This window comes from Protopterus annectens, chromosome 4.part0 (genome assembly GCF_019279795.1).
Source record: "Protopterus annectens isolate FY-2018-M chromosome 4.part0, PAN1.0, whole genome shotgun sequence".
In the NCBI taxonomy this organism is placed as follows: Eukaryota; Metazoa; Chordata; order Ceratodontiformes; family Protopteridae; genus Protopterus; species Protopterus annectens.
In genome coordinates, this window is record NC_056733.1 from 514,170,833 (window position 1) to 514,198,137 (window position 27,305).

At 43.3% G+C, this 27,305-nt stretch overlaps 1 protein-coding gene across 6 annotated transcripts in view; it reads left to right on the forward strand.

Annotated features, from left to right (window-relative positions):
* AP1B1 (adaptor related protein complex 1 subunit beta 1) overlaps window positions 1-27,305 on the forward strand; it is a 1,110,789-nt gene that overhangs the window by 83,494 nt on the left and 999,990 nt on the right. For all 6 annotated transcript variants that reach the window (XM_044068431.1, XM_044068429.1, XM_044068433.1 and 3 more), the window contains one exon: window positions 8,122-8,227. In XM_044068431.1, the coding sequence (XP_043924366.1) occupies window positions 8,122-8,227 (106 nt within the window). The remainder of the gene's footprint in view (window positions 1-8,121; window positions 8,228-27,305) is intronic.

The window sequence follows — 27,305 nt, forward strand, 5'->3', positions numbered from 1 at the left end:
ACCCATCTAGTGACATAGGGGTTTATATTTAAGCTGGTGAGCTTATCTGTAATGCCCGAGTGGGGTATTGTATCGAAGACTTTTGCGAGGTCCAGGTAGGTTGTGTGAACCACCTTCCCCTCGTCAATGGCCTTGGTGACTGTTTCAAAGAAATCTACCAGATTTAAGAGGCAGGATCTGCCCTTAACAAAGCCAAACTGGGTAGGTTCCAGTGTCTGTAGGTCCACAATATCTTTATTTATGAGGTCCATGATGATCCTTTCCATAGCTTTGCAGACCAAGCTAGTCAGGCTTATGGGGCGATAGTTTCCAGGATCCGTTGAGGCACCACCTTTGTGAAGAGGGACCACTGTTGCTGTACGCCACTCTTTGGGTACATATCCTGTAGTTAGGCTGAGATTGAACAGTAGTTTTATGTTTGGGTTTAGTTCTTCTTGGAGTTCATGTAGGACGCAGCCCGGGACACTGTCTGGTCCCATTGATGCTGTGTTTTTTGCTTTGGAGAGGGCGGCTCTTACGTCAGCATCTAAGATGTCAGGGGGACAACACTCTGCTGGGATATATATTTGCCCTTTTGATGGGGAAGGGGGGGGAGAAGTTTGTGCTGAACCTGTCAGCTAGGATGTTGGCAATGTCTGTGGGTTTGGTGTATTTTTTGTCATTTTGGACTAATTCTTAGCATATCTGGGAATTCCCACCCAGGTTCCTAACATAACTAAAGAAAGCCTTGTGATTATCCTTAGTGTCCTGTGCAATTTTTCTCTCGAAGCTGGCTTTAGACGATTTTATGAGTGCCCATAGTTTTTTGCTAATACTGATCAGAGATGCCTTCCTTTTTGGGATTTTGCTCTATCATCTAGTAGCTTCCTCCTTCTATTGTATAGTTTGTTTATGGCTGGGGTCCACCAGACTGGACACCTGCCTTTGGAGGATTGGGTCTTGGTTTTGTTTGGGATTGCATGATCCATGCATTCCTGAAGGTGTTCATAGAATGCGTTTAGAAAGGATTCTGCAGTCTGGGCCGTATTTTCCACAGGCCCAGGGGCTTTGAAGGATTCCACCTCGGTTTTGAGTGGTGTAGATTAGAAAGTGGCATTGCATTTGTCAACCTCTCTCTTCATCCTGCATGCAAACTTGGACCCCAGCATAGATAATCATCCTGTCATGTTAGCAAAAACAAGTGTTGTTGTCCAAACCTACCCTTTTCATAGTCATGGGAAGTAAAGGCCAAGCATATCTAAGAATCTGAAAGAGACATACTTGCACTGTGATCACTGTGCCTTACTGAAGTTGCTGTGCTTCCAGTTCAAACTCCTCAAGTAACTTATTTGTTAGATGGTTGTCCAGGTGATCTCAATGCTCAACAGCATTTTTGGCAATGAAGATTTTCCTGCTTGGTTGAGGTCCACGACATGGCATCTTCTAGTTTCCTTCTCTGAACCTGTGGTGCTCTGTAAGCAGTATGATTATATTTAGCATTTCTCATGTACACATCACACAGAGGGTGGGGCTTGCAACTGTGCTTCACTTGTATCTTAATTTAAACAGTTGCTTAAAGACTGTATTATTATGATCAAAATGATGAACTGTGGCACTGAAACTCTAAACCAACAACAAAAAAAAGCCACCAGGAGTTTTAATTAAATTGTCAGTCATTAGCCCCCTCCCAGCCAGTTGGCCTATTCATTCCACATCACTGAGGGTTAGGGTTGAGTAAGAAAACACAAACAGCTTTGTGTGTCTTTTGCTGCTAGTAAGGAAGAACTCTCAATCTGGAAGAGACCACATCTAAGTGGCTGGCACATATTTTATTACTTTTTGTTACTGTGCTTATACAAAGGTAATAAAAGGGCACAATAAACCATGTTCTTCTAGGACCACAGCTGCTGCTGTTGCACTTGGTCCTACGTGCAGCCTTTCACTATGCACTATTAAGTTAGACATCTCTGTCCAGTGATAGAACAGGTGTTGCAGCTGCTATCCTTCAGGGTAGCTAAGTCACAGTAGGTGTGCTTTGGGAATTGCCTCTACAGTGATTATTACTGCAACAGTGATGTATATGGCAAACCTGATATTGTTGTGCAAGAACTTACCATCATTTTATTTACTGATTTTTAACCAAGTGAACGCATTGTGACAAGGTTCCTTTTCAGACATGACATGGGAACACTGGAAGCCTTATATTAGTTGATCGAGAACGTAGTTTAGATAAGCATTATGTATGAAGAAAGACGGCGATTAGTTTAGATAAATATTGCGTAACATACGTTTAGAGATTTATTCTGTACAATAGAACAGTGTGTGTTTTACTTTAATGAGTACATGGTGGATGCATTATAGTATGGAAATATAACGACCAATACCAAGTACAGATGAAGCAGCTTAAGTATCATAAACAAAAGTGAGAGAGAATATTCACACATATATGTGGCTAGTAATTCAACATCTGTGTTTGGTCATCATGGATGAAGAAACCTAAAACTTGTTCGATTGCAGCTTTACAGATGAGTAGGATGTGAGAGTTTATCCTTCATCACTAAAGCATGTACAGAAGTAGGTTCTATTGTGATGCTTTGCTTTTTCCTATATGGCTGGAATTGAGTTTGTTTTGGTAGAGATTTCAGTTTGGAGGGGCTATTTTTTCAAAAAAAAATTTCTACTTACAGTTTTAGGGAGGTTTGGTTGACAGAGCATAAAGTACAGCATAGGTCATATGGGGATAACTGTTTTGAGTATTTTGCAGTAACTGACTTTGAGCAGTTTGAAGGGTAAATGGGTGAGAAGGACGATAGACCTTGCAGTGACTGGGAACCAAATGGCTTTCTTTAGGACCGATCAGTTGTGTTCAGTTCCTGGGCAGAGGTGAATTAATCCGGAGATAATGTTGACTGTAATTTGTGTGGTGTGTGTTGTTTAGGAGCAGTTAAGGGCAGTAAGAGAGAGAGAGAGAGCATATTACAGTTTAGGGGTGAGAGTATTGTTGACTGTGATGGTGTGGGCTTGGAGAGTCAGGTGATGGGAAATTTATTAGAAGTCTTAAGTGGTCTGATAGGCCTACGGCACATCATTTTAGTATGGGTTTTAAAGGTTAGCAAGGAATTTAGAAAAAGACTGACCTATTTGTATTGGGTGAATTCCTGTGTGGTTCTTTAATGTTGTGAAGGGATATGTTGCAGCTTTGAGGCTTGGATTTGGAACTAAACACCATAGCAGTGGTTTTTTTTTTTTTTTTTTTAGGTTTAAGATTGGTTTATGTTAGCCAGTTAGTCAGCCAGACTGAAGATAGTTTTGTAGTGTCAGGAGAGCAAGAGCGGAGTTGTATAGTATCATTGGCTTAGTTGGTGATGCCTGTTAGAGATGGATGTATTGAAGTTACATCATTAATGAAAATTAATAAGAGAATTGGGCCCAGATCCTTGAACTCCTGAGTTCTTTGGTTAAATAGTTTTGCCAGGTAATAGTATGAGACCCAAAGCACAGTGTTTGGACTTGGGTAATGTGTTTGACACTTTCAAAGGCTCATTTTAAGTCTGTGAATGTGGCATTTGCTTTGATAACTTTGTAGCACCAAATAGATTTTGTCTTTGAATAAGCGGTTGGCGCAGAAAAGTAGCAACAACCAACATCAGGTTTTTCAGTATCCCCAGGGCAGACCAGGGGGGAGGAACACAACTTTTTACCAAAAGAGTTGGAACAGAACGCATAAGTAATGGAGAACAATGGAATTTGTCTGATAGATAGCAATAGTGAAGATGAGTCTACAGACAAATACCAGGTTTTTAAGAAAGATGGTCTTGCAATATATAATTTTACAGATATTTTAATCTCACCAGAATTTTTTGAATTGTTTACCAGAGGCTTTCAGTTTGTGCCCATACGATCCATGGATCTACCTAGAACACTGGTGGATTTGAAACTTTTTATTAGAAAATTAAACTTAGCTTTGTTTTTTAAAGGGCAAACTGCTGTTAATCACGTTAACATTAGGAGCAGTACCTTTAATCCACCTACCCATCCCAGTCTAAAAATTTTTGAAGAACTGGTGGAAACGGACCTAAGAAAGAAGCATCTTCTAGGTTCAAACTCACCACCTAACAATTTTGATTTTTACTTACAGCAACTAACTAACTCATTTAAAGAGGAAGGTATACATGTGATGAAACCCGACAAGGGTGGGGGGTGGTCTTAATGTATCACTGGCTTATGAAACACACATTTACAATATGCTGCAGGATGAAGTGACTTACGAATTAGTTTCGAGAAATGCTATGAGAGTGTTGTAGGCAGGTGTAATCCCATACTGAATGTCCAGTAAAATGCCATGGTACGTGGCATTTGCTTCTTTGCAGCACCAAATAGATTTGGTCTTTGAATGAATATATTGCAATGAGAGTGTTGTAGGCAGGTGTAAACCCTTACTGAATGTCCAGTAAAATGCCATGGTACTTGTACAAGTAGCATCTTTGTTGCAGAATAGTTTTTTCCCCCTTTTTCTGCTTATGTAATTATGGGTGTACAGCTGCTAGGGATGGTACCTGTCACCTCCCACGCTTGCCATGGTAAGGAGGGCACTTGGTATCAATGGTCCTGGTATCTCTGGTCAACCAGTAATGTATTCCTGGCATAGGACTGGGGCTGAGATGGGCTGTGGGGTGGATTACACCTGCCAGTGGAGCAACCTAGGAAAGATTTTGGCTAGGTCTGTCTAGACAAGGAGCCAGGTATGGCTTGGGCTGGCATCACTTTTGTACTTGAAATGTGTTGAATGCTTTTGAAGCTTTGGAGTCAGTCTGGCCAGGTAGAAGGGTGGGTGCAAAATTTTTGAAGTTAGGCTGACATCTGGCTACCTTCAGCACAAGTTCCCTACGGTAATTACTGCAATAGTGATCCTGCTTGAGTGTCCACCATTACAGTAAGTTGTATGTTCTCTTGATCTGATGTTTAGTTTTCTGGTCAAACCAGGGACATGAAGGTATTTCTTCTGTCATGTTGTGCTTGGATGAAGTATGTTAAGATAGTCAAGTTTTGGTTCAGCAGGTACAAGGTTATAGAATAACAGCCATTTATGTTACACAAATAAATAGTGAATGTGTTCCAGTCATTCCAGTAAATTAATGAAAATAAATACACTCTGTTGTAATTCAGCATGTTAAAGTCATACCTCACAACTCTTCATATTTTTGCAGAATGCCCAGATCTGTGCCTCAAATTTTTGGTCTGTTTTTCATAAAATTGCAGTTTTCTGTCAAATCATTGGCAAATTACTGAACATCGAAGACCGAAAATAATGACAGACATTTGAGTTTCAGACTTCTTACCTTCAGAAAATTAATGTTAATACAAAGCTTGTTGTTCTCTCAACTAAGTTTGCCCTAATTTCGGGCCTTTATCCCCCATTATTTATGACTTTGTCCAGATTTCTTGCTCTAGGATGTTAAATGAAATGGAAAAAGGATTCCACTACTGAAACCTGAATGCCAAAAAAAACTGAAGTACCACAGTGTCGAAAATGAATGCCTGAAACACACAAGGGTGAAAAACTGAACTGTAAGCATTTTTTGCAAGGGGTGGGAGGGTGAGCCATCTGCAACCCCATAATATGAGAAGCAAACCTCCCACACTCCTGAACTTTGCATATACCAAATCTGAGGTTGCTTGAACATGAAGGAAGAAATCTCTCAAAACAATGTAATCACTGTTGGCCATACCTCACAACCTCTTAGAGCAAGAAGTCTGTACAAAGCCTAAAATAAGGGGAGACAAAGACCCCAAAAATGCGGACTGATTTTTAATATTGTTATAAACTTAGAAGGTTGCTAGAATAACTAGATTTTTGTTAGCATGCACTTTCTGAAGGATATGATATTTGAAATTCAAATGCAAGTCTGTATTTAGCAACTTTAGTTATTAGTGATTTTCCAGAAAACCACAAATTTTCTAGGGAACAGACCAAAAATAAGAGGTAGAAATCTTGACAGTCTGCAATAATCTGGACAGTTGAAGTATGCTGCTGGTGCACATTTTGAAATCTCACTTCCAATGATTTTCTATAGAAAACTGTGATGATCAGTCTGTTTCTTGGCATTGTGTCTTGGGCGCCTGAAACCTGAGGAAGAGTAATACTTTGTGACATGTAGGGAAGATGTGAAAAGGTTTAGGTAAGATGGGCCTCAAAAAATATTCTATTGTCTAGTGTCTGGCCTCCTGACAGTCAACTAATGTCCATTAGAAGTAACTAGTGATGCAAAGAACCGAACCTAGTCTTGATTAAAACTGGTAGGAATATTGATAACTTGGAGGAAAGGAAGTTTTCTTTTAATATTTAATTTATTAAAGTATAACCAGGTACGTTATTTAAATTAAAAGTTCCAGAAACCGTCCAATTCTGTTAATAGTTTATCATCTTCTGATAAATATTCCATCCTTTTTAAATGGGAATGTGATTGCACAAGTTGCTTAAAACATTCAGATGGTAAAGCAGAGAATCAAATGCAGAACAGACTGATGTTGTAACCCCTACTCCCAATTGTATCAGCTCAGTCTTTAACATGATTAAAGCATATCAGGCACCATTTCTTACAAGACATCATAAGTGCATTAGTATACAGATGACTCCCTCTTGTGTGAGAAGTAGAATGAGTAAAGCATTCTGCCTGTATCTTGTCTTAAAAGTGTGGAATGTTTGGGTGAATAAGTCCTGTTTAGCCACTCTTCCTGTTGGATTTGCACATCTGAAGTGAAGTTGAGTATGTTAAGTGATAGGAAGTGCTATGTGGACGTAATTCTTTTTTACCTTTCTGGGGGGGGGGGGGGGGGTTCTAGTACTCCAGTCCTTAACATTTAACTCATTTGCACTGTACCTGAGGGATAGAGTTTAATACTTTCAACTGAAGTAGGTTTTTCCATTTTTATCTCACTAGGCGTGTGTTAGAAAGCTTTTGTCATTATCGTCTTTTCTAGTCCTTTCCAGTCTGTATGAGGGACCGTAGCTGGCTGATTTTTTGTAGACCACATCACTGATGTGGTGATGTCCTTTTTATCTCATTAATTTATCTTTATTTTCCCGGATCCCTCTTTTCTTCATTATTGCCTGTGGTTGGTAGACATTTTTATCTGAAACTGTGGCATGTTTTGTTGGTGCTGTGGTTTAGGCCATTATCCCCAGCTACTTTGGAAGCTGTATTCTGATTTGCTTCTTGACCATTTATATAGTGTCCATACTTCAACCCTTCACTGATTGAATGTGCTTATATATTCAACCCTGTGAATTATATTATGCAAGTAGCCATTTGGTTTTGCTGTTTAAAATGAAATAGAGACGAGCTGTGTGCTGTCTTATTATGACTGTTAGAACTTAGGATGATTATTACATTTCAAATATTCAAAGAAGCAGTAACCCAGACTCTTCATACATTCACTAACACAAACATGAATCTGGTTTATTTAGAACCAGACAAGGTTTTATAATAGCTTGATTGTCAGTTGTTCAGTATTTTGCACCCTAACATAGAAAATGTAAACTTTGTAATAAATGTTCACCAATTTGTAACCTGTTTAACTTTTCACTGTACTTATAAGTAGTAAAGTAGCCAACTTGCCAGTGTTGCTCTCTTCATTTTTGTGTGGTGTAAGATTTTTGTATTTTGTTGTGTACTTGTACCCAGTTGACACAGTGTTATTAAGGGTATCACTTAATAAGCATATATTAACTACTACATATGCACATAATTATTACTGGATTACTGGTAATTGTTTGTAAATGTCAGGAACTGAAGTAATTGGTTTATCAGTGTAATGTAGTGCAGGCATATCTACTCTGATGTATGATATAACTTTTGTTCTGTATCATTTCTGAGTTGTAAGTGCAGTTTATTAGAACTGAGTATATACTGTATGTTATCAGTTGTTAGGTGTACATAATGTTGCATAATTACCTTGCCATTGATCAGCCCACTTACCAGTTAACAGATTGGAAATTAATAAGTAAAAATAAGTAACCTTTTTAGATGTGTAGTGGTACATTGTGTATCACTGTCCATCTCTGCATGGTGATGGATAATACCATCCCAATACATTGTATAGTATATGAACTTACTCCTTTTTTGTGTGTTTTCTCTTTAGGGGAGATATTTGAACTGAAAGCGGAACTGAATAGTGAGAAAAAAGAAAAGAAGAAGGAAGCTGTGAAAAAAGTTATCGCTTCCATGACCGTTGGCAAAGATGTCAGGTGAGTAGTTCACTGCTCACCTGCTGCCAGAGTTTGTAACCTTCCCCCATTTACTGGAATGAACTGGTGACATTTCTAGATTGTATTACCACAAAGATATTTTCATATACCTTTTGTTTGTGTCACTCCAGAGATATTCATTAAGGATGAAGACACTCTAGATTTATCTGTATTCTAAGAAACATGTAACAGTAATTTTAACATGTTTCTGAACTGCCATTGTATTACTTTTTCCATTACCACTCTTACTTATGTGTACAGAACAGAAAATATATGTAAAGCAGATTAACTTATTGTGATCATCTCAAGTCAGTTTTAGTGGCATTCATCATTTAGTATTTGAAATTTACTGATACTGATTTTAAGTTTGTCTTTGGAAATGTTGTTCATGGTATGCACCTTCTTTGATGGTAGTGTTACATATCATAGAAGCCGATACTGGTAGAAATTATTTTTTTTGTTTGGTGAGAGGACTTGTTCACAGATTAGGTTTGCACTGCTGCTGATTGATATTTGCTGATATTCATAAAAGGCTTTAAGTTATGGGTTTCCATATAGGTTCATAGGTAGGTACTAGGCTGTTGGCCCTAGGACCTGTACAAGCCTAGCCATAACGATTCCCTGGCTATTGCTTCCCACAAATATTTACTTTCCTGGACCCCTGTCTAGCAGAGCTACTGATGTGATCCCCGGGGGTGAATTTCCTATCTCCCATCCAATCGTCAAGGTTCCTCTTGAAGAGGGCCATTGAGGCACTCTCTGCCTGACATGTATGGGCAGCCTATTCCAGAGTATGGGGAGTCTCTGGGGCAGGAACCTATCCCTCCAGCATGTTCTATTCATCGTGATGACAAGGTTAAGATCCCTGGGCGTGTGGCTCAGAGGGATTGGGATTTCTTTAAGTGTAGCATGTCCAACAACTCTGGTTTGACATGGCCTTGTATGTTAGGCAGAGATCTCCTCTGAGTAGGCGATATGCGACAGAGTATAGCTGGAGTTTCTTTAGGCGGTCAGCATAAGCCATCTGCTTTAGGCCTGTGATTCTTTTTGTGAGGTATTTCTGTGGCCTTTCTAGTTGTTGTAGATGTCTTGAGGTACATACCAAACAGGGTATTGAATTCTATAATGGGTCTAATGAGGGATGAGTACAGAGGGACAATGATCTCCTGTTTTCTGGATGAAAAGCCCTTAGTGATGTGTGCCACGTAGAAGGATTTTCTAACTGTTGTGGCGATGTGGTTATCAAAGGTGAGACCACTGCCCACCTGAGTCCCTAGGTCTCTTATCACACTTTCGGTGTTTAGTGTACTGCCATCTGTGGTAGTTCACAGGTACATGGTTTTTCCCAAAGGGGGATGACTATACATTTTTTGGCATTTACCTTGAGCCCATGGCTCTGGCACCTGGTATCTGTTTGGTAAGAAATATGTTATGAGTACAGCCTCCTATATCAGGGACAGCCAGGACTTTTTGAACAAAATAAAGGGCAAAGTTTGGAATATGGGCATGTTTTGGCTCTGTTTGGATGTCAAAAGTCTGTATACTAATATTAAGCATGAAATAGGGATTCAGGCCTTGTTCCATTTTTTGGGGGGTCTCTCCTATGTCTCATTTTCTGATAGATTTAGTTATGTTCTGTTTAAAAAATAATTTTTTTATGTTCAATGGAGACATTTTCCAGCAATTACAGGGCACTGCCATGGGGGCGGCTTTCACCCCCATACATGCCAGTTTAGTCATGGCTAAACTTGAAGATGACTTTATTTATAGACATGATTTTTTCAGATCAAAAGTTATTTTATATTTTAGATTTATTGATTATCTTATTTTTTTATGTCATGGAAGCTGGACAGAGCCCCCTTGGGTTTGTTAATGACCTACAAGCTAATACTATGGGCTTAAGCTTTGATGGTATACAGCTTGGCCCACGAGTTAATTTTTTGGATACAAGCTTAGATGGATTTACTATTAGTCTCCATAGGAAATTTGAAGATAGAAATGTATTTTTGTATGGGAACAGCTGTCACCCCAAACATTTGGTCAAGGTACTGCCCTATAATGAATTCTTACGATTTCATAAGTTATGTAGCCTTGATATGAGCTTTGATTTAGAGATAACTGAAGCAGAAAAAATGTTTAATAGAGGCTGTGATGTCCAGCTGGTCAGGGAAGCTAAACAAAATATTATGGACATGATGTACTCTGTTACCTCTCAGGAAGATTCTCATTATGTCTTTGCTAGTAGAAAATATAATGTTTGTATTGGTGGAAATAAATTCACCAATACAGCTGTGAACAATGGAGAGCAGAAGAAAGTTTTCTTAGTGACAACTTATAATGTTATAACTGAAGAAATAGTTAAAAAGCACCTAGCTTGTGGCCTGTGCTCCTAAGGGATAAAATTTTGAATTCTATATGATATCCTGGTACATAACCAATTTTGTTTACCAGATGTTCGTGTCAGTCAGAGCCTAAGCATAAGTAAAGGCACTGTTCCATGTGATGGTTGTTCCATCTGTCAGTATGTAGTAAGCTCTTTTCTCTATATTAATGGCATCAAGTTTACAGCTAGGCATGAATACAGTTTTAACACGGAGGGGTTAGTCTGTGTGCTGACATCTGGATGTAAGAAGTTTTACATAGAGGAAACTTACAGGAGTTTTAGGGTTCGGTTGCAGGAACATATTAGGGACTTTCAAAAAAAAACTAGAGAGTCCCCTTGGGAGTCATTTTTTGACAGCACAAAACTCTAACCCTGATTCTCTTAGGGGGGGAGTTTTGGAAAAATTGCAAGTTGGCATAAGTGAATGTTTGTCTTTAAAAAACAAACTCTTAAAAAAACGAAACCGTGCTGATTTTAAAGTATGATACTTTGTAGCCTCAAGGACTCCACAAGTGTAATTGGAAGTATGTGATTTGAATTGTATGCTTAACTGATTAATTGTTTTATGCAATATGCTGTATATAATCAAACAGTATTTTGTAGTGTTTTTACTCTTGGAAGGCTATGTAAGCTGAGGCACTATGTGTTTCATTAATTTCGCTTACTTCTTGGATCAGTGATTTTGATATTTTATTTTTTTTTTTTAATTTATTTATTTATTTTTTAAAAGTTGTATTTGCTATCTGTTTAGGTAAGGCCCTTTTGTAGTACATCCACTTTATTTGGGAATTCAGTAATGGCTCCCAGCTTGCAGTCCTCTGCAAACTTTGTAAGCCAGAGTCTTAGTGTTGGCCTGTACTTCAGAGAAGTAGATGCCAAACAAGAGTGGTCCCAGGACAGAACCCTGCAGTACACCACTTGTCACTTGTCTGGAGCTGGATTTGGGGTCGGCTACTTTTACAGTGTGTGTTCTGTCAGTAAGCCAGTTTGCAACCCATCGAGTGACGTAAAGATTAATGCCCAGCTTAGTAAGTTTATCTATGATTCCAGAGTGGGGGATAGTGTTGAAAGCCTTGACGAGGTCCAAGTATTTTATTTTGCATTTGTTGACAGGGCTAGTCCAGCTGCATATATGTCCATTTTCAGTGGAGGCCCGAGGAGAAAAGCTCCACAAATTACAACAACATAAAAGGTCAAGACAAAGACAATAACAGTATAATGTGGTACATAAGAAGTTTTAACAATTCTAGTACAAGCCTAAGATTATGTGTGTACCACCTCACCCTCATTTATGGCTCTGGAGACTGATTAGAAGAAGTCGATCAGGTTCAGGAGGCAAGACCGGCCCTTCAGGAACCCAAACTGGGTGGGGCCCAGTGTTTGAAGGTTGTCAATATCTTTGTTTATAAGTTCCATGGCATTGCAGATCAGTTTCCGAGATCCAAATTGGATCCCCCCTTGTGGAGAGGGATGACTGTAGCTGTGCGCCACTCTGTGGGCATGAAGCCTGAGGTGAGGCTATGATTAAACATGACACATAGGTGAGGTGCCAGTTCATTTTGTAGTTCATGCAGTACACAGCCCGGGATGTCATCTGGTCCCATGCTGTATTCTTGGCTTTGGAGAGTGCAGTTTTTACCTGAGTGGCCGTGATTTCCTGAATTTGGAATTCTTTCAGTATTGAGATGGGCCCTTTAGGGGGTGAGAGGGGGGGGGTGAAGTTGGCACTGAATCTGTCAGGATATTGGCAATATCTTTGGGATCAGTATATCTAGTGCCATTCTGCTGGCGTAAGGATACATGCAGTAGTTTGTAATTCAGTTGCAAGGAGCCTGTGTTTATTAAATTACCATTAGAGCATTCATCAGCTTCTGTACCTTCACAGGAGACATGAGCAGAGTCTTCATTTCTGCTGTTATATTCAAATTCACCAAATAGTTCATGCTGCCACTCAGAGCAACCCAAGAAAGTGTTCATCTTAAACAGCTTTGCAGTATCATGTATGGCAGGAATGTGTATCCTTTTTGATCAGCCAGTGTTTCTCCCATAGTTTCCAACATTTCTCCAGATTTGGTATATTCATATTTCTTTATTTGTCAAGAAATAAACTAGAGTATAATTTTTTCCACACCCTGGAAGTCTGCTACCAGCTCAGATTTTACCTGGCATAGGATGCATGAGTTTAGGAAGACCAAATATTTGATCTGAAGTGGTCAGCCTTCATTTTATCCTTGACCATTGGGTTTGGTTCTCAGCCTCCTAACCATCTTGGCTGTTTCCACAGCTCACGCAGGTCAAAAACTCTCGAGCTTCAACCCTACCCACAATGCATCTCTCCCAGTTATCTCAGATTTTGTTTGCCTCTTTACTGGACAGACACTTTTACCTTCACTGTCAAGCTAAGTCAATTAATTTACTGATATTTAACTATCTTCTGCTACTCTAACTTACCTTTGCCTTTTTCTCCTAACCTACTTATTTGTGTAAAGTCGCTATTACCATTGTTGGTATCTCTTTCCCTTTCCGTATGCTTTGTTTACTTCTTACCATTGTTGGTAGATTTCTCTCTCTTCTGTACACTTTGGTGCACTTTTCCCTTCCATTTCTTAGTTAGAAAAATTTTTTTTTTTTAACTTTATCTTGATTGCATTTCCCTTTTTGTGTCCATACGATTTGTTGCTCTGTTCCCTTGTCATGAGTGTGTGTGTGGTGAGAAAGTACTTTTCGGCAGCATGGCTGACAAACTTAAGGGTTCCTCTGGCTTTAAAAAATGTCAACAGTGTGGCCACAATTTCTTCTTCAGACACGCATTCCCTGTGTGAATACTGTTTGGGGCCTCATCACCTGCAGGAAGATTGCAGTATTTGTCATGGCTTCAGTCACCGAGCCGTGGTTGAAAGAAAAGAAACTCATTTTAAAGGGTTAAATTCCTTCTGCCTTCGATGAGGCTATATCTGCGAAAGAAAGTAAAACTGATGTATTGTCTCCTCCCTCCTTCTCTTCCTCTGGGAAGGCCAAAAAGAGAAACATGTCTATGCCTTCTTCTCCAGTGACAACTATTAATCAGTGCCAAAGAGTTCCTCAGCTCTGAATATTGATGCTGTGGTGTCTGCACCGACACCCTCCACTTCATCCAAACCTTTGGCGCCAATTACTTCAGTGCAGACTCAGTTTGATAGCTTTGTTCCACAGAGTCAAACTCTGAGCAATGTTTCGGTGCCAACTAAGTCGGCAACAAATATTTCTACTTGGCAAGCACCTAGATGTTGATATTCCCCATCTGTCAATCCTTTTACTGGGGAATTGCCAGAGGTTTTCCTGCATAGACCCAAGTCTCCTCCTGTGTTCCCTATCCCTTCCACCAAAAGCCTCAGAGACTGACGTGGAGAGACTGGTGGAAAAAATCTTTATGGGCAAGAGGAATTTTAGGTGCCCCCTCAGCCTCGACACCTTTGGGTGCCAAACATTCCTTTACCCTGTTGACTACTCCTTCTCTAACCTCCTCTGAGGTCTTGGAGTTTTTAGTTTCAAGTTGTCCAGCATCAGCTATTTTGATTCTGACAGTCACAGTGCCTTTGGCACCAATTCAAGCTCTGTGTTCTTTGGCTATGATGGGTCGACCATAGCTGCCTTGTTGGCCATGAGGGGCCGGAGACAAATCCCCTTTTTTTTTTTGCTGTTCCTGTGCCTTGGGGGGCATTGGCTGGAGTTAGCTTGGCACTGGCTTCTGTCTCGGGGGGGGGGGGGTTGTCTCTTCGGGGCAGGGAGCGACCACAGATCTTCATGTTTCACTGTTGCAGTCATCACACTTGGGTTATCTGCCTGCAGGTAGCCCTCAGTCGGCCCGAATACCACAGACTTAGTATTTCTGGGTCAGTTGCTGTCGCTTCATGACTGACGTTAGCTCATTAGGGGTATAAAAACAGGCAGCTGACGCCATTGTATCAGTCATTTTTGCCGAGGAGCCCGAAGAAGAAACAGTTCGCACGAGTGCCGGTTGGCTGCTACTTGAGTTTTCGTTTCCGAAATTGAATCAGCCTGGAGTCTTCTAAAGCTAAAGTACCCCATTGGGGATCCTTTTTTCTTATTCTAACCGATGTCAGAAAAAGTGAACAATTGTCTTGCCTGTGGAAAGCAAATATCACACCAAGATTTTCATTCTTACTGCCTCACCTGTTTAGGCCCAGAGCACGACGTACCTCGCTGTCTGTGTTGTGCTTTGTTCAACTCCCGAACTATTCGTCAGGCCCTTATTGTTGCTAAGTACTTTCGCTCTCATTCTCCGTATTCCAAAATTGCTTCGGTAAGCCATTCGTCTATCGAAAAAATCTTAAGGATAAAGACAGAAACAGACTGCACAGGTCCAAAACTGCCAACAATACTTCTGTTAAGCTAGTGCCAGTTCGCTGGTACTCAGTGAGGTGCTTTCACAGCCCCTGATGCCCACTTCGATGGATTCGTAGGCCTCTACTGAGACCCGTTCGGAGTCTGGTATGCCACGAGACTCTTCTTTGACTACGGAACCTGCGGATGTCTCTACCTTGGATGGGTCCGGAGCTGCTGTGCAGGCACCAGCTTCCAAGGAAGTTCTTCGCATTACCGATATTCGACACAAGCCGACAACTTCTTACACGTCTTCAGTTCTGTGTAAAACTACTGCGTTTCTAAGGCCAGGAGTACGAGCTACCCCTAAAAAAACGACGACCCAAACTCAAGCACTTGCTTCCTTACCACAATCTCAAATGCTTAAAATGACAGAAGACCTGATCATGCTGATTAGGGGAAGCCAGCCTTCCCCTGCTAAGAGAAAAAGAGACCTGTACCCAGCAGCTTTAACTGACCAGGAGTCCCGACGACTCTGAGGTTTCTGAATATGAAGACATGCCTTTATCTGCTTATGAGGATTCAGATGCAGAGGAGTCCATTCCTTCTGCTTCCCATCCAGATAATTTTTCTTTTGGTGAAACCCTGCATACTTTAAGAGAGCATTTCCACTGAGAATGCCAGTATTATCCTCAGTCCAAAAAGAGAACCAGGGAATTTTTAGATTTGCCACAGCATAGGCCCTTGGCTATCCCTCCGGTTTTGGATGTTGTAGATGATGTTTTTATGGAATCCAGTCTAACTCCTGATACTTTACCCCCTGCTCCAAGGAAACCAGACAAGGTACTACAGAGTCCCTGACGCTCACAAATTTCTTTTCAAAAATCCTACTGCTGACCCAGAGTTCCTCTCTCAAAGGCCTAAAGGCATAAAAGCAACTACAGCCAAGAATCCCACCTCTTCAGACATGGATTCCTGTGCTATAGACATATGGGGTAAAAAAGTATACACCTCTGCAACTCTCGCCATTAGGGCATTGAATTGTTAGTTCCACATGCTGAAATACCAGTAACATACTATAGAACTTAAGCAACAATTATCTACTTTTCCTGACTCTGCAGAAAATAAAGAATTACAGGAGTTAATATATTCTGCAAGCCAAGTCAACAAGCATACCATGCAATGTGGATTTGACACCCTAGAAGCATCTTGCAGGGCAGCAGTCACAGGTTCTGTACTTAGAAGGCATGCTTTGCTTAAGGAGCAGACCTTGCCAGACCATCTTATAAAAATTACTGGATGCTACTTTGAACAAGGACAATCTGTTTGGCACCAAAGCAGAAGAGGTTCTAAAAAAAGATGGAAGAAAAGGCTAAGTCTAGACAGTCAAAGATTTTTTGCAAGTGCAGCCTCCAAGATTCAGTAGGCATTGCCCCACGAAGCATTGTTCCTTTCCAGCCCCCTCTAGGCCATCTCAAACTAGGCCCAGGGGAAACGGATCCCCCCCCCCAAGATTACTGTCTCAGGGTATGCAGAGATTTAAGCAATGGAGTACCTCCACTTCTAAAACAGGGAGTGCTAAGTCACCCCCTTAAGGAAAGAATTCACAATGACTTCTCAACTCCTCTCCTCACTTCTGCCCAATTGCTTGTGCCCCTAGGAGGAAAACTTGCCCACCATGCAAAAAACTGGACATCCATCACCAAAGACAGATGGGTCCTCAACATAGTATCCCAGGGGTACAAATTCTATTTCCACACACTGCCAACCCCAAAAGGGTTCCCAGACCTTCCTCCAAACCAGTGGGCAGAGGCACAAAACCAAGTTCAATCCGTGTTCTCCAAAAGGGCAATTCAACCTGTTCCTGCAGAACAGATAGGTCAAGGGTTTTATTCCAGACTTTTCCTGGTACCCAGAAAAGAGGGCACCTGGCACCCAATCTTAGATATTTCCATTCTCAACACCTTCCTGGTGGTACCAAAATTCAAAACGCTCACTCTTCAGCAGCTTCTTCCTATGCTGTCCAAAGATGCCTGGTTAGCCACCCTAGACCTAAAGGAAGCCTGTCTGCACATCCCTATCAGGGACTCATGCAGGAAATATCTACAGTTCAGTGCAAGAGCTATGATTTATCAGTTCTGTGCACTTCCCTTTGGCTTATCCACTGCTCCCAGAGTCTTCACAAAATGCTTGGCCCCAGCCATTGCCTATTGCAGACCGAGAAAGATTCAAATATAGCCTTACTTGAACGATTGCCTGATTCAGGCAGACGGTCAGGAAAAGCTGTTGCAGCACCTGACATTTGTAAAGGACCTTCTAACTTCCCTGGAGTACACTATCAACGAAATGAAATCAAAACTAGTCCCCAGTCAAAAGATTATATTCCTGGGAGCAAGCTTGGACACAGCATTCCAGATGGCATTCCTTACTCCAGAAAAATAAGCCTATGTAACAGGCTACTTCGCTCAAATGGCCACCAGAACCCAGCTATCTGCAAGGAAAATCCTGCAGGCTCTAGTGTTCATGGCCTCTTGCATTTTACTAATTCCATATGCCAGACTGCATATGAGGAAACTTCAATGGTACTTAAAAAGTCTTTGGTGCCAACATTCCCAGGACCTGGAAACCATCATACCCTATCATACCTTGTCTAAGGACAGAGTTTCTTTGGTGGGCAGCAGCATGCAAACACAAGGGACTAACCGTTACACAACCCCATGCCACCCAGACCCTAACCAGACGCATCATACTATGCCTGGGGGGCACATCTGGACGACAAGTGCATTTAGGGCCACTGGAGCCCAAGCCAAATTCATCTGCACATCAAACAAAAAGAGATGCTAGCTGTTCAGCACGCTCTGACAGCTTTCAGATCACTACTCTCACCAGGACCCCTGCTAATAAAAACCAACACCACCACAATGATGTGTTACATCAACAAGCAGGAGGGAACCCACTCTTACTCACTCTGCAGGCTAGCCATGACCCTGTGGAAACGTGGCTTTGGCCATGCATATTCATTTGCACGCTCAATTCCTGCCAGGCAAACAAAACTCTCTGGCAGATGGCTTAAGCAGAAATTTCCTAGACCCACACGAGTGCCAATTAGACTTCAGCACCTTCAGCCTTTTAACCCAGAAATGGGGAACCCCGAAGATGGACCTGTTTGTCTCCCAGTGCAATCACCAGCTCAGCAAATTCTGCACCAGGACACCTCACAACAGGGCCTGGAAAGTGGATGACCTATCCTTCCAGTGGGTAAACTTCTCAATCTATGCATTCCCCCCTCTGCCTTTTCTTACAAGAGTATTACTCAAGATAAGACAGGAAAGACCAAGGGCAATCCTGATTGCTCCAGACTGGCCACGCCAGCACTGGTACCCTCTAATGCGCAGTCTGTCACCAGTACCACCATGGCACCTGCCCCAGATCCCAACCCTCCTCACTCAGCAGGAGGGACAGATCTTGCATCCGCAACTGCAAACCCTGAACCTTGCAGCCTGGCTTATTCCTTGAATTCTCCTCCAGTGGCCAGCCTAAGCAAGCAGGTGCTGGAAGTCATTCTTGAAACCAGAAGACCCAGTACAAGGAAATCCTATGCTGATAAGTGGAAGAGGTATTGTTCCTGGATTCACTCTAAAGGAGCGGACACAGCACTGCCCTCCTTACCTTTCATCCTGGATTACCTAGCAGATCTCTTCCACAGAGGCCTATCCTTCTCTTCGATTAAGATCCATGCCTCTGCCATCTCTGCTCATTACAGCACTGAGCCACCTGTCTTCTCTTAACCTCTCATCAAAGAGTTCCTGAGAGGGGCCAACAACTTCTGCCAAGGAGAGCCCCCCCCCCCCCGCTTGGGACCTTAACTTTGTGCTGGAAAAACTCACGCTACCCCCCTTTGAGCCTGCAGCGTCAGCAGACTTAAAATTCCTTTGTTGGAAAACGGCCTTTCTTCTGGCCATCACTTCAGCTAGAGTGTCTGAGCTACAAGCACTTACGGCTGTGGAACCCTTCATTATTTTTCATGCTGACAGGGTTTCCCTCAGGACTAACCCTACTTTTATGCCTAAGGTGGTGTCCAGTGTGGCTCTTAACCAATCTATCCATTTGCCTACCTTTTTTCCTAATCCTCAAAGTAAAGAGGAAAGGATCCTGCACTCTTTAGACTATCACAGACAGCTCAGTTTCTACCTTGATAGGACTAAGCCTTTAAGGAACTCTGATCAGTTACTAGTCAGCTTTGCACCAGGGGCAGAGGGCAAGGCCATATCAAAACAAACCATCTCCAAATGGATAGCACACTGTATCCATTTCTGTTACAAACACCATGGGAATCCACCCCCTCTGGGGGTCAGAATGCATTCCACTATAGCAACTTCAACCTCTACAGCATTCCTCAGGGGAGTCCCTACCAGGGATATTCTGGAAGCTGCTACCTGGAGTTCTGTTCACACCTTCAAGCATTACTACCTGCCTTTCTTTTCCAAATCCAGGGCGGGTTTTGCAACAGCAGTCCTGCAGGGCATACTAGCCAGCCCCAACTCTTCTTGACTGCCTCCACCATTTCTTCAGCTTTGGGAATCAACCCAAGTGTGATGACTATAACAGTGAAACATGAAGAACATAGTACAATTGTGTACACTTACCATAAATGTAGATGTTCGAGTGTATTCACTGTTGCAGTCCTGGTTTCTCACCCTCCAGCCCCCTTGTGTCTCTCTCTCTTTTTCTCTATCTCTATTGCATATCCCTTACAGGGCTATTGGTATTTACTTTTTACTGGTGGTGTTTTTTCCACCATAACTTAGCTCCCTATTTGGGGAGCTCCTGACTTTTGAGGCAAAAGAAAAACTGATACAATGGTGTCGGCTGCCTGTTTTTATACCCCTGATGACTAACTGCAGTCCTGAAGCAACAGCAACTGACACAGAAATACTAAGTCTCTGGTATTCGGGCTGAGGGCTACCTGCAGGCAGATAACCCAAGTGTGATGACTGCAACAGTGAATACACTCTAACATCTACATTTATGGTAAGTGTACACAACTGTACTTTCTGAAAAAGTGCATCTCTGTTCCGGGCTCCCTTCTCTCTTCAGCAGGGTCAACCTTTGAGGCCATGGAGAGGGCTTTAGCTGCCTCAGCTACTCAACTGACCTCTTCTTCCTCGAGGTATGCTTATTCCTGTAGTCCAGTTCTCCAACCAGCTCCTCCACAAGTACAGTGAGTGCTAAAACCTCAGGATACTCAGATTCTGTCTTCATATACCTCTCTAGACAGTCCCCCTGAGGGAGGTCCCTATGAAGAAAAAGTGCAAGAAGAAGCACTTGGATTCCCTGCAGGAGTCTGTCTTGGAAGATACTGATTTTGATGATGAGGAGGGTTCTCCAGATCACATCCTGATGTCTCCTTTGGAGACATCCTGGAAGTTTTGAAACAAAGAAGGGATTGGAAGTCCCAAAACCCTACCCCTGAAGAATTGGTATGCCTGCAGGCTTTTCGCACTCGCTCGTCTACCTCTGCTGATAAACTTATCCAGTTGATTGCTCGATGGTAGTGGAAAGCTCCTGACTCCATTTATCCTATTCCCAGGAGACCGGATAAAATTTTATCCTCTCCAGAAGATAAACAATTTTGGGCATAAGGTCTAGTAGTAGGCGCCATGGTCGTAGCGGTGGCCACTAGAAAGGAGCTGTCTGAGGAAAGTTCCTCTATCCAGCCACCCAGTAGAGAGTCCTGGATGATGGGTAGGCAAGCGAATTTATGCTTCACTGATCTTTGCTATACTGTCTTTGAATTTTTTGGCACATTTCACTAGGCTTCAAAGGGATCTGATCAAGGAGCTCTCTGATACTCTGGTGGGATCTGCTTCTGATAAGGTACAAGGTAAAGTTACCATGAGGCTCATTGCACCTGCAGCTGAAGGGACTACCAGAGCAGCTGGTTCAAGCGTAACCATAAGGAGACATGCTTGGATGCGATTTTGACTTTGAGGAGCCATTTTAGTCTTCATTTGTCAATGCACTCTGACAGATTGTCCTTGTGTGACCCAAAGGTTAAAGAAACATTATCCAGGTGTGAGAAAGGTAAAAATACCCTTTCTGCCGTGGGCGTACATTTTTCCTCCCCTCAAAGGCCATTTTCCAGGAATCTGAGTGGGTTGAAAATGTGGTTCAAAAACTCCAGATGCCCCTTTCAAGATACGTGGTGAAGGTTCCCCCAGGGGCACAGGGGGGAATTTTAATGGAAGGACCACCCATGTGATAGAGGATGTCTGCAAAACCAGGGTTTCAGAGATTCCTTTTCTGGGAAACCTATCAGCGTTCCTGAAGGAAAGCCCGATTTGCCTTCCCCTGAAGGCAGTCTGGGGACACTTATCCCCGCACCTAAATGCCTGGCTAAAATTTATTTCAGATACATGGGTGTGGAGGATTATATCCAGACGCTTATGTCATACCCTTTTCTGTTCCCTCTCCACTTCCTAAAAAATTTCCCCAGTGTTCCACCCAGTCAGTGGGGACCAGCAGTCCTAGAGATCCAAAGACTGTTAGAAAAAAAAAAGAGTAATGCAAGAAGTTTCTCCAGACCAGTTAAGAATTTGAAACTTGCTCAAGATTCTTTTTAGTGTCAAAAATGACCGGGGACTGAAGGCCAATTTTGGATCTCTGCTTGTTGTACAAATTTGTTCGACAGACAAGTTCTAGATGGTCATGGTGCAGTCCATTCTTCCCTTTCTGAAGAAGGACTACTGGATGTGCTCGATAGACCTTCATGATGTGGATTACCACACACAAATGGACAAATGAAGGTTTCTCTACTTCAGGTTGGGAGCCAGTAACTATATCAGTTCAGAGTTCTGCCTTTTAGTGTCACCATAGCCCCCAGGGTGTTCACCAAGTGCATGGCAGTAGTAGCAGCTCGCTTGAGACTGCAAGGATTCCAGGTGTTTCCATATTTGGACAATTGGCACATTACTGCTCTGACTAGGCATCTGTTGATTATAGTGAATGATTAATCCCTACAAACTTGTCCCAATCGAGGAATTATAGTGAATTAGGAAAAATTTCAACTGAATCCAACCCAGAGCTTAGAGTTCATAGGCACAAATGTAAATACAAGAACATTTGTAGCCTCCCTTCCTCCAGTGAGATTACAAAAAAATCAGAGAACAAGTTCAAAGGATACAGCACAAGAAAGTACCAGCCCGTTTACTTTTACAAGCCCTGGGTTCTATGGCTGCATCAATAATTCTAGATGCCCTTCTATTCCCATGTTGCAGTATTCAGTACTGTTGGGTTTCCTCCTCTTGCTACCCGAATGTCTGGCCAGTATTCAAAAGCTTGCAGTCACTGCCAGGTGCATGGGACGTCTGGCGTGGCTAGAGGTACATGGGCCATAAAAGTGATGTCTGAATGCACCAGACCTCAGAACTTCTCTCCCGCCAGTTGAAAGTCAGCTGTTCCTGCTGTACCAGCCGTCTGATCAAGAATATTAAGATAAGTACCCTGTTGGAGACATTTTGCTTTTGGGTCGCTTCATGCTTCTGTGGGTTGATGTCACCCAGGAAGGATAAGTGCAAGTGCAGCCATCAGATTCCCCATAAAGAAGCCCATGAGCTGTGCCTCTTTTGTCTAGGGCCTGCACATGACCGTAAGGCCTGTCTCATCTGCCAGGCCTTCGTCCCAAAAACCCTGCATAGCAGATTGCATGCGTTGAACATCTATCTAGGGAATCGACGACTAAAGTGCTTAGCCTTTGGTATGGAGGGGCCGTCCAGTCATCCCATCAAGCCACCCAAGAAGTCCAAAACTTCTAGGCCTGAAGTTGTACCTGCACCTCTGCCACTCAACATCTCTCCTGTGGCTGACATCAGCCTGAAGGAACTATCTCCTGTGGCTCAGATCAGCCTGAAGGAACTATCGGTCACTGCTGGTATGGGTAGAGTGGATACCGATGTGGAAGCTGCAGAACCTGGAGTGGAAGGCACGTCCTCTGTGGTCCCGCAATTGTCTGCTTCTGACGGTGAGGGGGAACCTCTGCATGCACTGGCTGCCTGGGCGAATCCCTCCCCTACTACGCTATTAAGCGACACCAGACCTACCCAGATGCCAGTTAGGCCTTCTCTGAAAAAAGAGAAAGCATACTTCTCCCCCTACAGAAAGCCAGCCTCATTGGTCTTTCCACAGCATTTATTGAATGCCTTCATGGCCTTATAGCCTCCTACTCCCTTACCCTCCCCAGTGGCTCCCCCTGTGATGAGCCCTAAGCCCCAGGTGATAGATGCCTCTCAGGTGGTGTTGGAAGAATCCTCTGAGTCTTCCTCATAGGATTCCCTTTCCTGTGTCTCACAATTACCCTCCCTCCCACTTGGGTATGCCTCCCCAGAGGAAGAATCTGCTGAAGCAGACACCTCCGCTGAGGATCTCACCTCTGGGGAGACCATTGCTAAGATGAGGGAGCATTTTAAATGGGACTCTTCTAAGATGACAAAAGTCCAGAAAAGATATTATGAACGGCTTCAGATGGACTCCCCTGCCCCTTCAGCTATCCCCAGTACTGCCAGCCTTTCTTGATGCATTCACTGCTGCATCTCTCAACCCAGACTCTTAGCCTCTGGCACCACGCAGACATGACCGGTTCTACAAAGTCCTAAAAAGGGCCAAATTTTTGGTTAAGTGCTCTGCTGCTGATTCTGGCATTGTTTCTGTTTCAGTAGACAAGGTTTCCAAACTACTTCCTTCCTCTTTCCTTCTGCCTACTGACAAAGGTAGCAAGGCCATGGAATGCCTGTAGAAGGTCTACACATCTTCCATCCTAGCTTTCAGGGCATTAAATTACCAAACCCGTATGTCCAAGTATGCCCTAGCCCTTTTGGAAAAAGCCAGCAAACAATTGTCTGATATTCCAGACTCTTCCTGCCAAAGCTTAGCTGCCTAGTCTTATTTCCCTAACCTCTCGGGTCACTAGGCATTCAAGTGCAGCTACGATGCTGCAGAAGCCTCAGCAAGGTCAGCTGCATCAGCTTTTGTCCTTGGGAGATATTCCTGGCTATGGTTACAGCCCCAACCAGATGACATCCAGGCCAAACGTTTAGATGCTTATTAGACAACTCACCACTGTTTGGGACTAAATCAGCATATTTATTCAAAACTCTGCAGCAAAAAGGGAAGGAGGTACAGGACCTTAAGCACCTGTTTGTGTCTCCTATCCCCAAATTCCAAAGGAATTACCCCTCCAAACCTCAGTTTATCAGGAGGCATTCTGCCCCCACCCCATGCTTCTAGACCCAGGAAAGTTGCCAGGAAGCAAGTTACTCCCTCCAGGCCTGCACAGCCTTCCACTCAGAAGTCTCAATTTCAAGACAGGGCAAGGTAGCCTGTGACTACCTGTCAGTCTTCAAACTCCCCCCTATTCCGTTCCCCTATCATTAAGGCTCTGTCATTGTCTCCCTGTGTGGAAAAACATCACTTCAGACAAGTGTATCCTATCCATAGTAGAAAAGAGCTATTTCATGACCTGGATCACTACCTCATCTTGGAGAGGTATTTGCTAGCCCCCCAAAGAACAGTTACCTCTTTTTCAACCAGTTTTAGACAGCCTAATTGCACAAGGTACTATTCAACCTGTCCCACTTTCAGAAAAGGTAAAATGATTCTATTCCAGGCTGTTTCTAGTCCCAAGGAAAGATGGGCCCTGGAGACCCATCCTAGATCTCTCCCACCTTAATATCTTCCTCCAGGTGCCCACTTTTTGGATGCTCACCTTGCAAACACTTTTCCCTCTGATCTTGTCTCAGGGGTTCATGGCCACCCTGGACATCAAGGATGCCTGCCTTCACATTCCCATCAGACCCAGTTTCAGGAGGTAACAGCGATTCTCTGTGGCCTCCTCACATTATCAATTCTCGGCCTTGTCCATCAGTCTGTCTACAGCACCGAGGGTCTTCACCAGGTGCGTGGCACCAGTGGTGGCCTTCTGCAAGACCCAAGGGATTCAAATTTTGCCTTTATTTAGAATACCTGCTTATTCAGGTGGATTACAAAGAATCCCTCCTACTCCATCTTCAGACCTCTCTCCATCCTGCAGGCACTACAGTTCAAGATAAATTACTCCAAGTCCAACCTGACCCTCTCTCAAGACTTGGTCATCTTGGGGTGCAGACTCCGGACAGATATCATGAAGGCCTTCCTACCTCCCCAAAAGGTGGAAAACCTGTGACAGTACCTGCTTGCTGTCCTTCAGGCCACAGAATTGACTGCCAGGCAGTAACTCAGGCTTCTGGGCCACAAGACCTTGACCATTCCCATGCTACCATTGGCAAGACTTCACATGAGAAAGCTACAATGGTACCTAAGATCCATATGGATTCGGCACTGTCATCCTCTGGAATTCAGGATCCCCTTCTTACCTTACCTCAAGAAAGAGATTCAGTGGTGGCTGAATCAGGTCAGCAAAAACCCAGGCCTACCCCTGCAAGCACCCCTACCAGTGCAGGAAATGTACACAGATGCCTCAGACCTGGGGTGAGTAGCAACCATGGGCTCACTAAGGGTCCAGGGTAAGTGGCTGGATTCCTCCAAACAGGAGCATATCAATGTCAGAGAGATGACAGCAATACTTTGGTCCTGAAGGCCTTTCAGCCCTCACTGAAACAAGGCCCATTGAAACTGTTCACAGACAACACCACAGTGCTGTGGTATGTCAACAAGCAAGGGGGAATGAAATTGTATTTGCTATGCAGGCTAGCTCTTCTAGTGTGAGAGCTGTCCATAAAACAGGAAGTCACACTTCAAGCAGTGTACATCCCTTCAGAACAGAAGTCTCAGGAAGACACCTTAAGCAGGTCTATGTCACAGTCCCATGAACAGATGCTCCACAGGGATGTGCTCTTGGACATAGTCCACTGATGGGGTACACCGCAAATAGATCTTGTTGCCTCCTCCATGAACAGACAGCTTCCAGATTTTTGCACCAGGCTGCCCAGTCCTCTGGTGAGAGCAACGGATGCCTTGTCAATCTCCTAGAAGAGGATGTTTCTTTATGCATGCCCCCCCTTTTCCACTTCTTCAAAAAGTCCTTCTGAAAATTCAGCAGGACCGACCGAAAATCTTGTTGGTGACCCCCTTTTGGCTAAGAGAGCATTGGTTCCCCCTCCTCCTGGATTTAGCCAAGGGCAGTCACCACACGTTACCCCACAGGGTGTCCTTTCTCACACAGGACAAGGGATCTCTAATATATCCTCACTGGCAATCTCTACACCTCGCCCTGTGGGTGATTAGAATTCTGATCCCTTACCGAAACTTGCACAGTGAGGATGTGCTCAGAAGCCTGCAGGAGGCCGGGAAACCTAATAACTAGGAGATCTTAAAGAATCTTTTCCATTTAGATATGCATCTGGTGTCTTCAAAGACAGTTGAACCCCTTTCAGGGGAATGGGGTCTATGACACTGGGTTGAAAAGTCCTTTCATCAAATGGCTTTTAAATCGGAAATGCCATTAATAGAAGTCACTTTTGTGAGATCACGGTACAGTGAAGATTGGAAAATTTGCCCTTTCCTCACTGTAGTGTGATCTTGGAGTTGGTGTATATATTTAGTGGGGGTGTGCGGGGCATAGCCCCCCAGGAAATCGAGCTCTATTAACAGCATTTTCGGTTTAAAAGCTGTTTGAAATGACTTTTCGATGCCGTGATACAGACCCAGGGAATGTCCCTCTGGTACTGTCCTACCTGTGTGAACTTCTTGAGATAGGGTTAGCGTATTCCTCCATCAAGACTCGCCTGGCTACATACTCCTCCATTAAGGCTCACCTGTCTGCAATTCCAGCTTGTCTGCCTCTAGAACCTCCTTTGGCTACCAGATTGCCTGCAAAGTTGTTCCTAAAGGGAGTGCTGCACCTCAGGTTCCACAGGAAACCTATTCCCCCACCCTGGGACCTGAATTATGTCTTGGAGAAACTCACTCTCCCCCCCCCCCCCTTTTGAACCAGCCTCCAAGGCTTCTCTGAAACACTGCACATGGAAAACAGTAGTCCTAATGGCTTTGACTTTGGCCAGAAGAGTGTCTGAGTTGCAGGCTCTAATGGCCATTCCCCCTTTCCTCATCTTCCACAAAGACAGGGTAACCCTTAGGATAAATTCTTACTTCATACCAAGGTGATCAATGAGCTTTCCTTAAACCAAGCTCTTCACTTCCCACCTTATTTGCCCACCCTCAGAGTGACAGTGAGAGAGTCTTGCACTCCCTTGATGTGCACAGACAGACAGATCTAGTCTTGTCTAAGTAGAACCTGAGCTTTCAGAAAATCTGACCAGTTGTTTGTCTCCTTCCACCCCAGGGCTCTGGGAAAAGCTGTAACTAAACAGACAGTTTCTG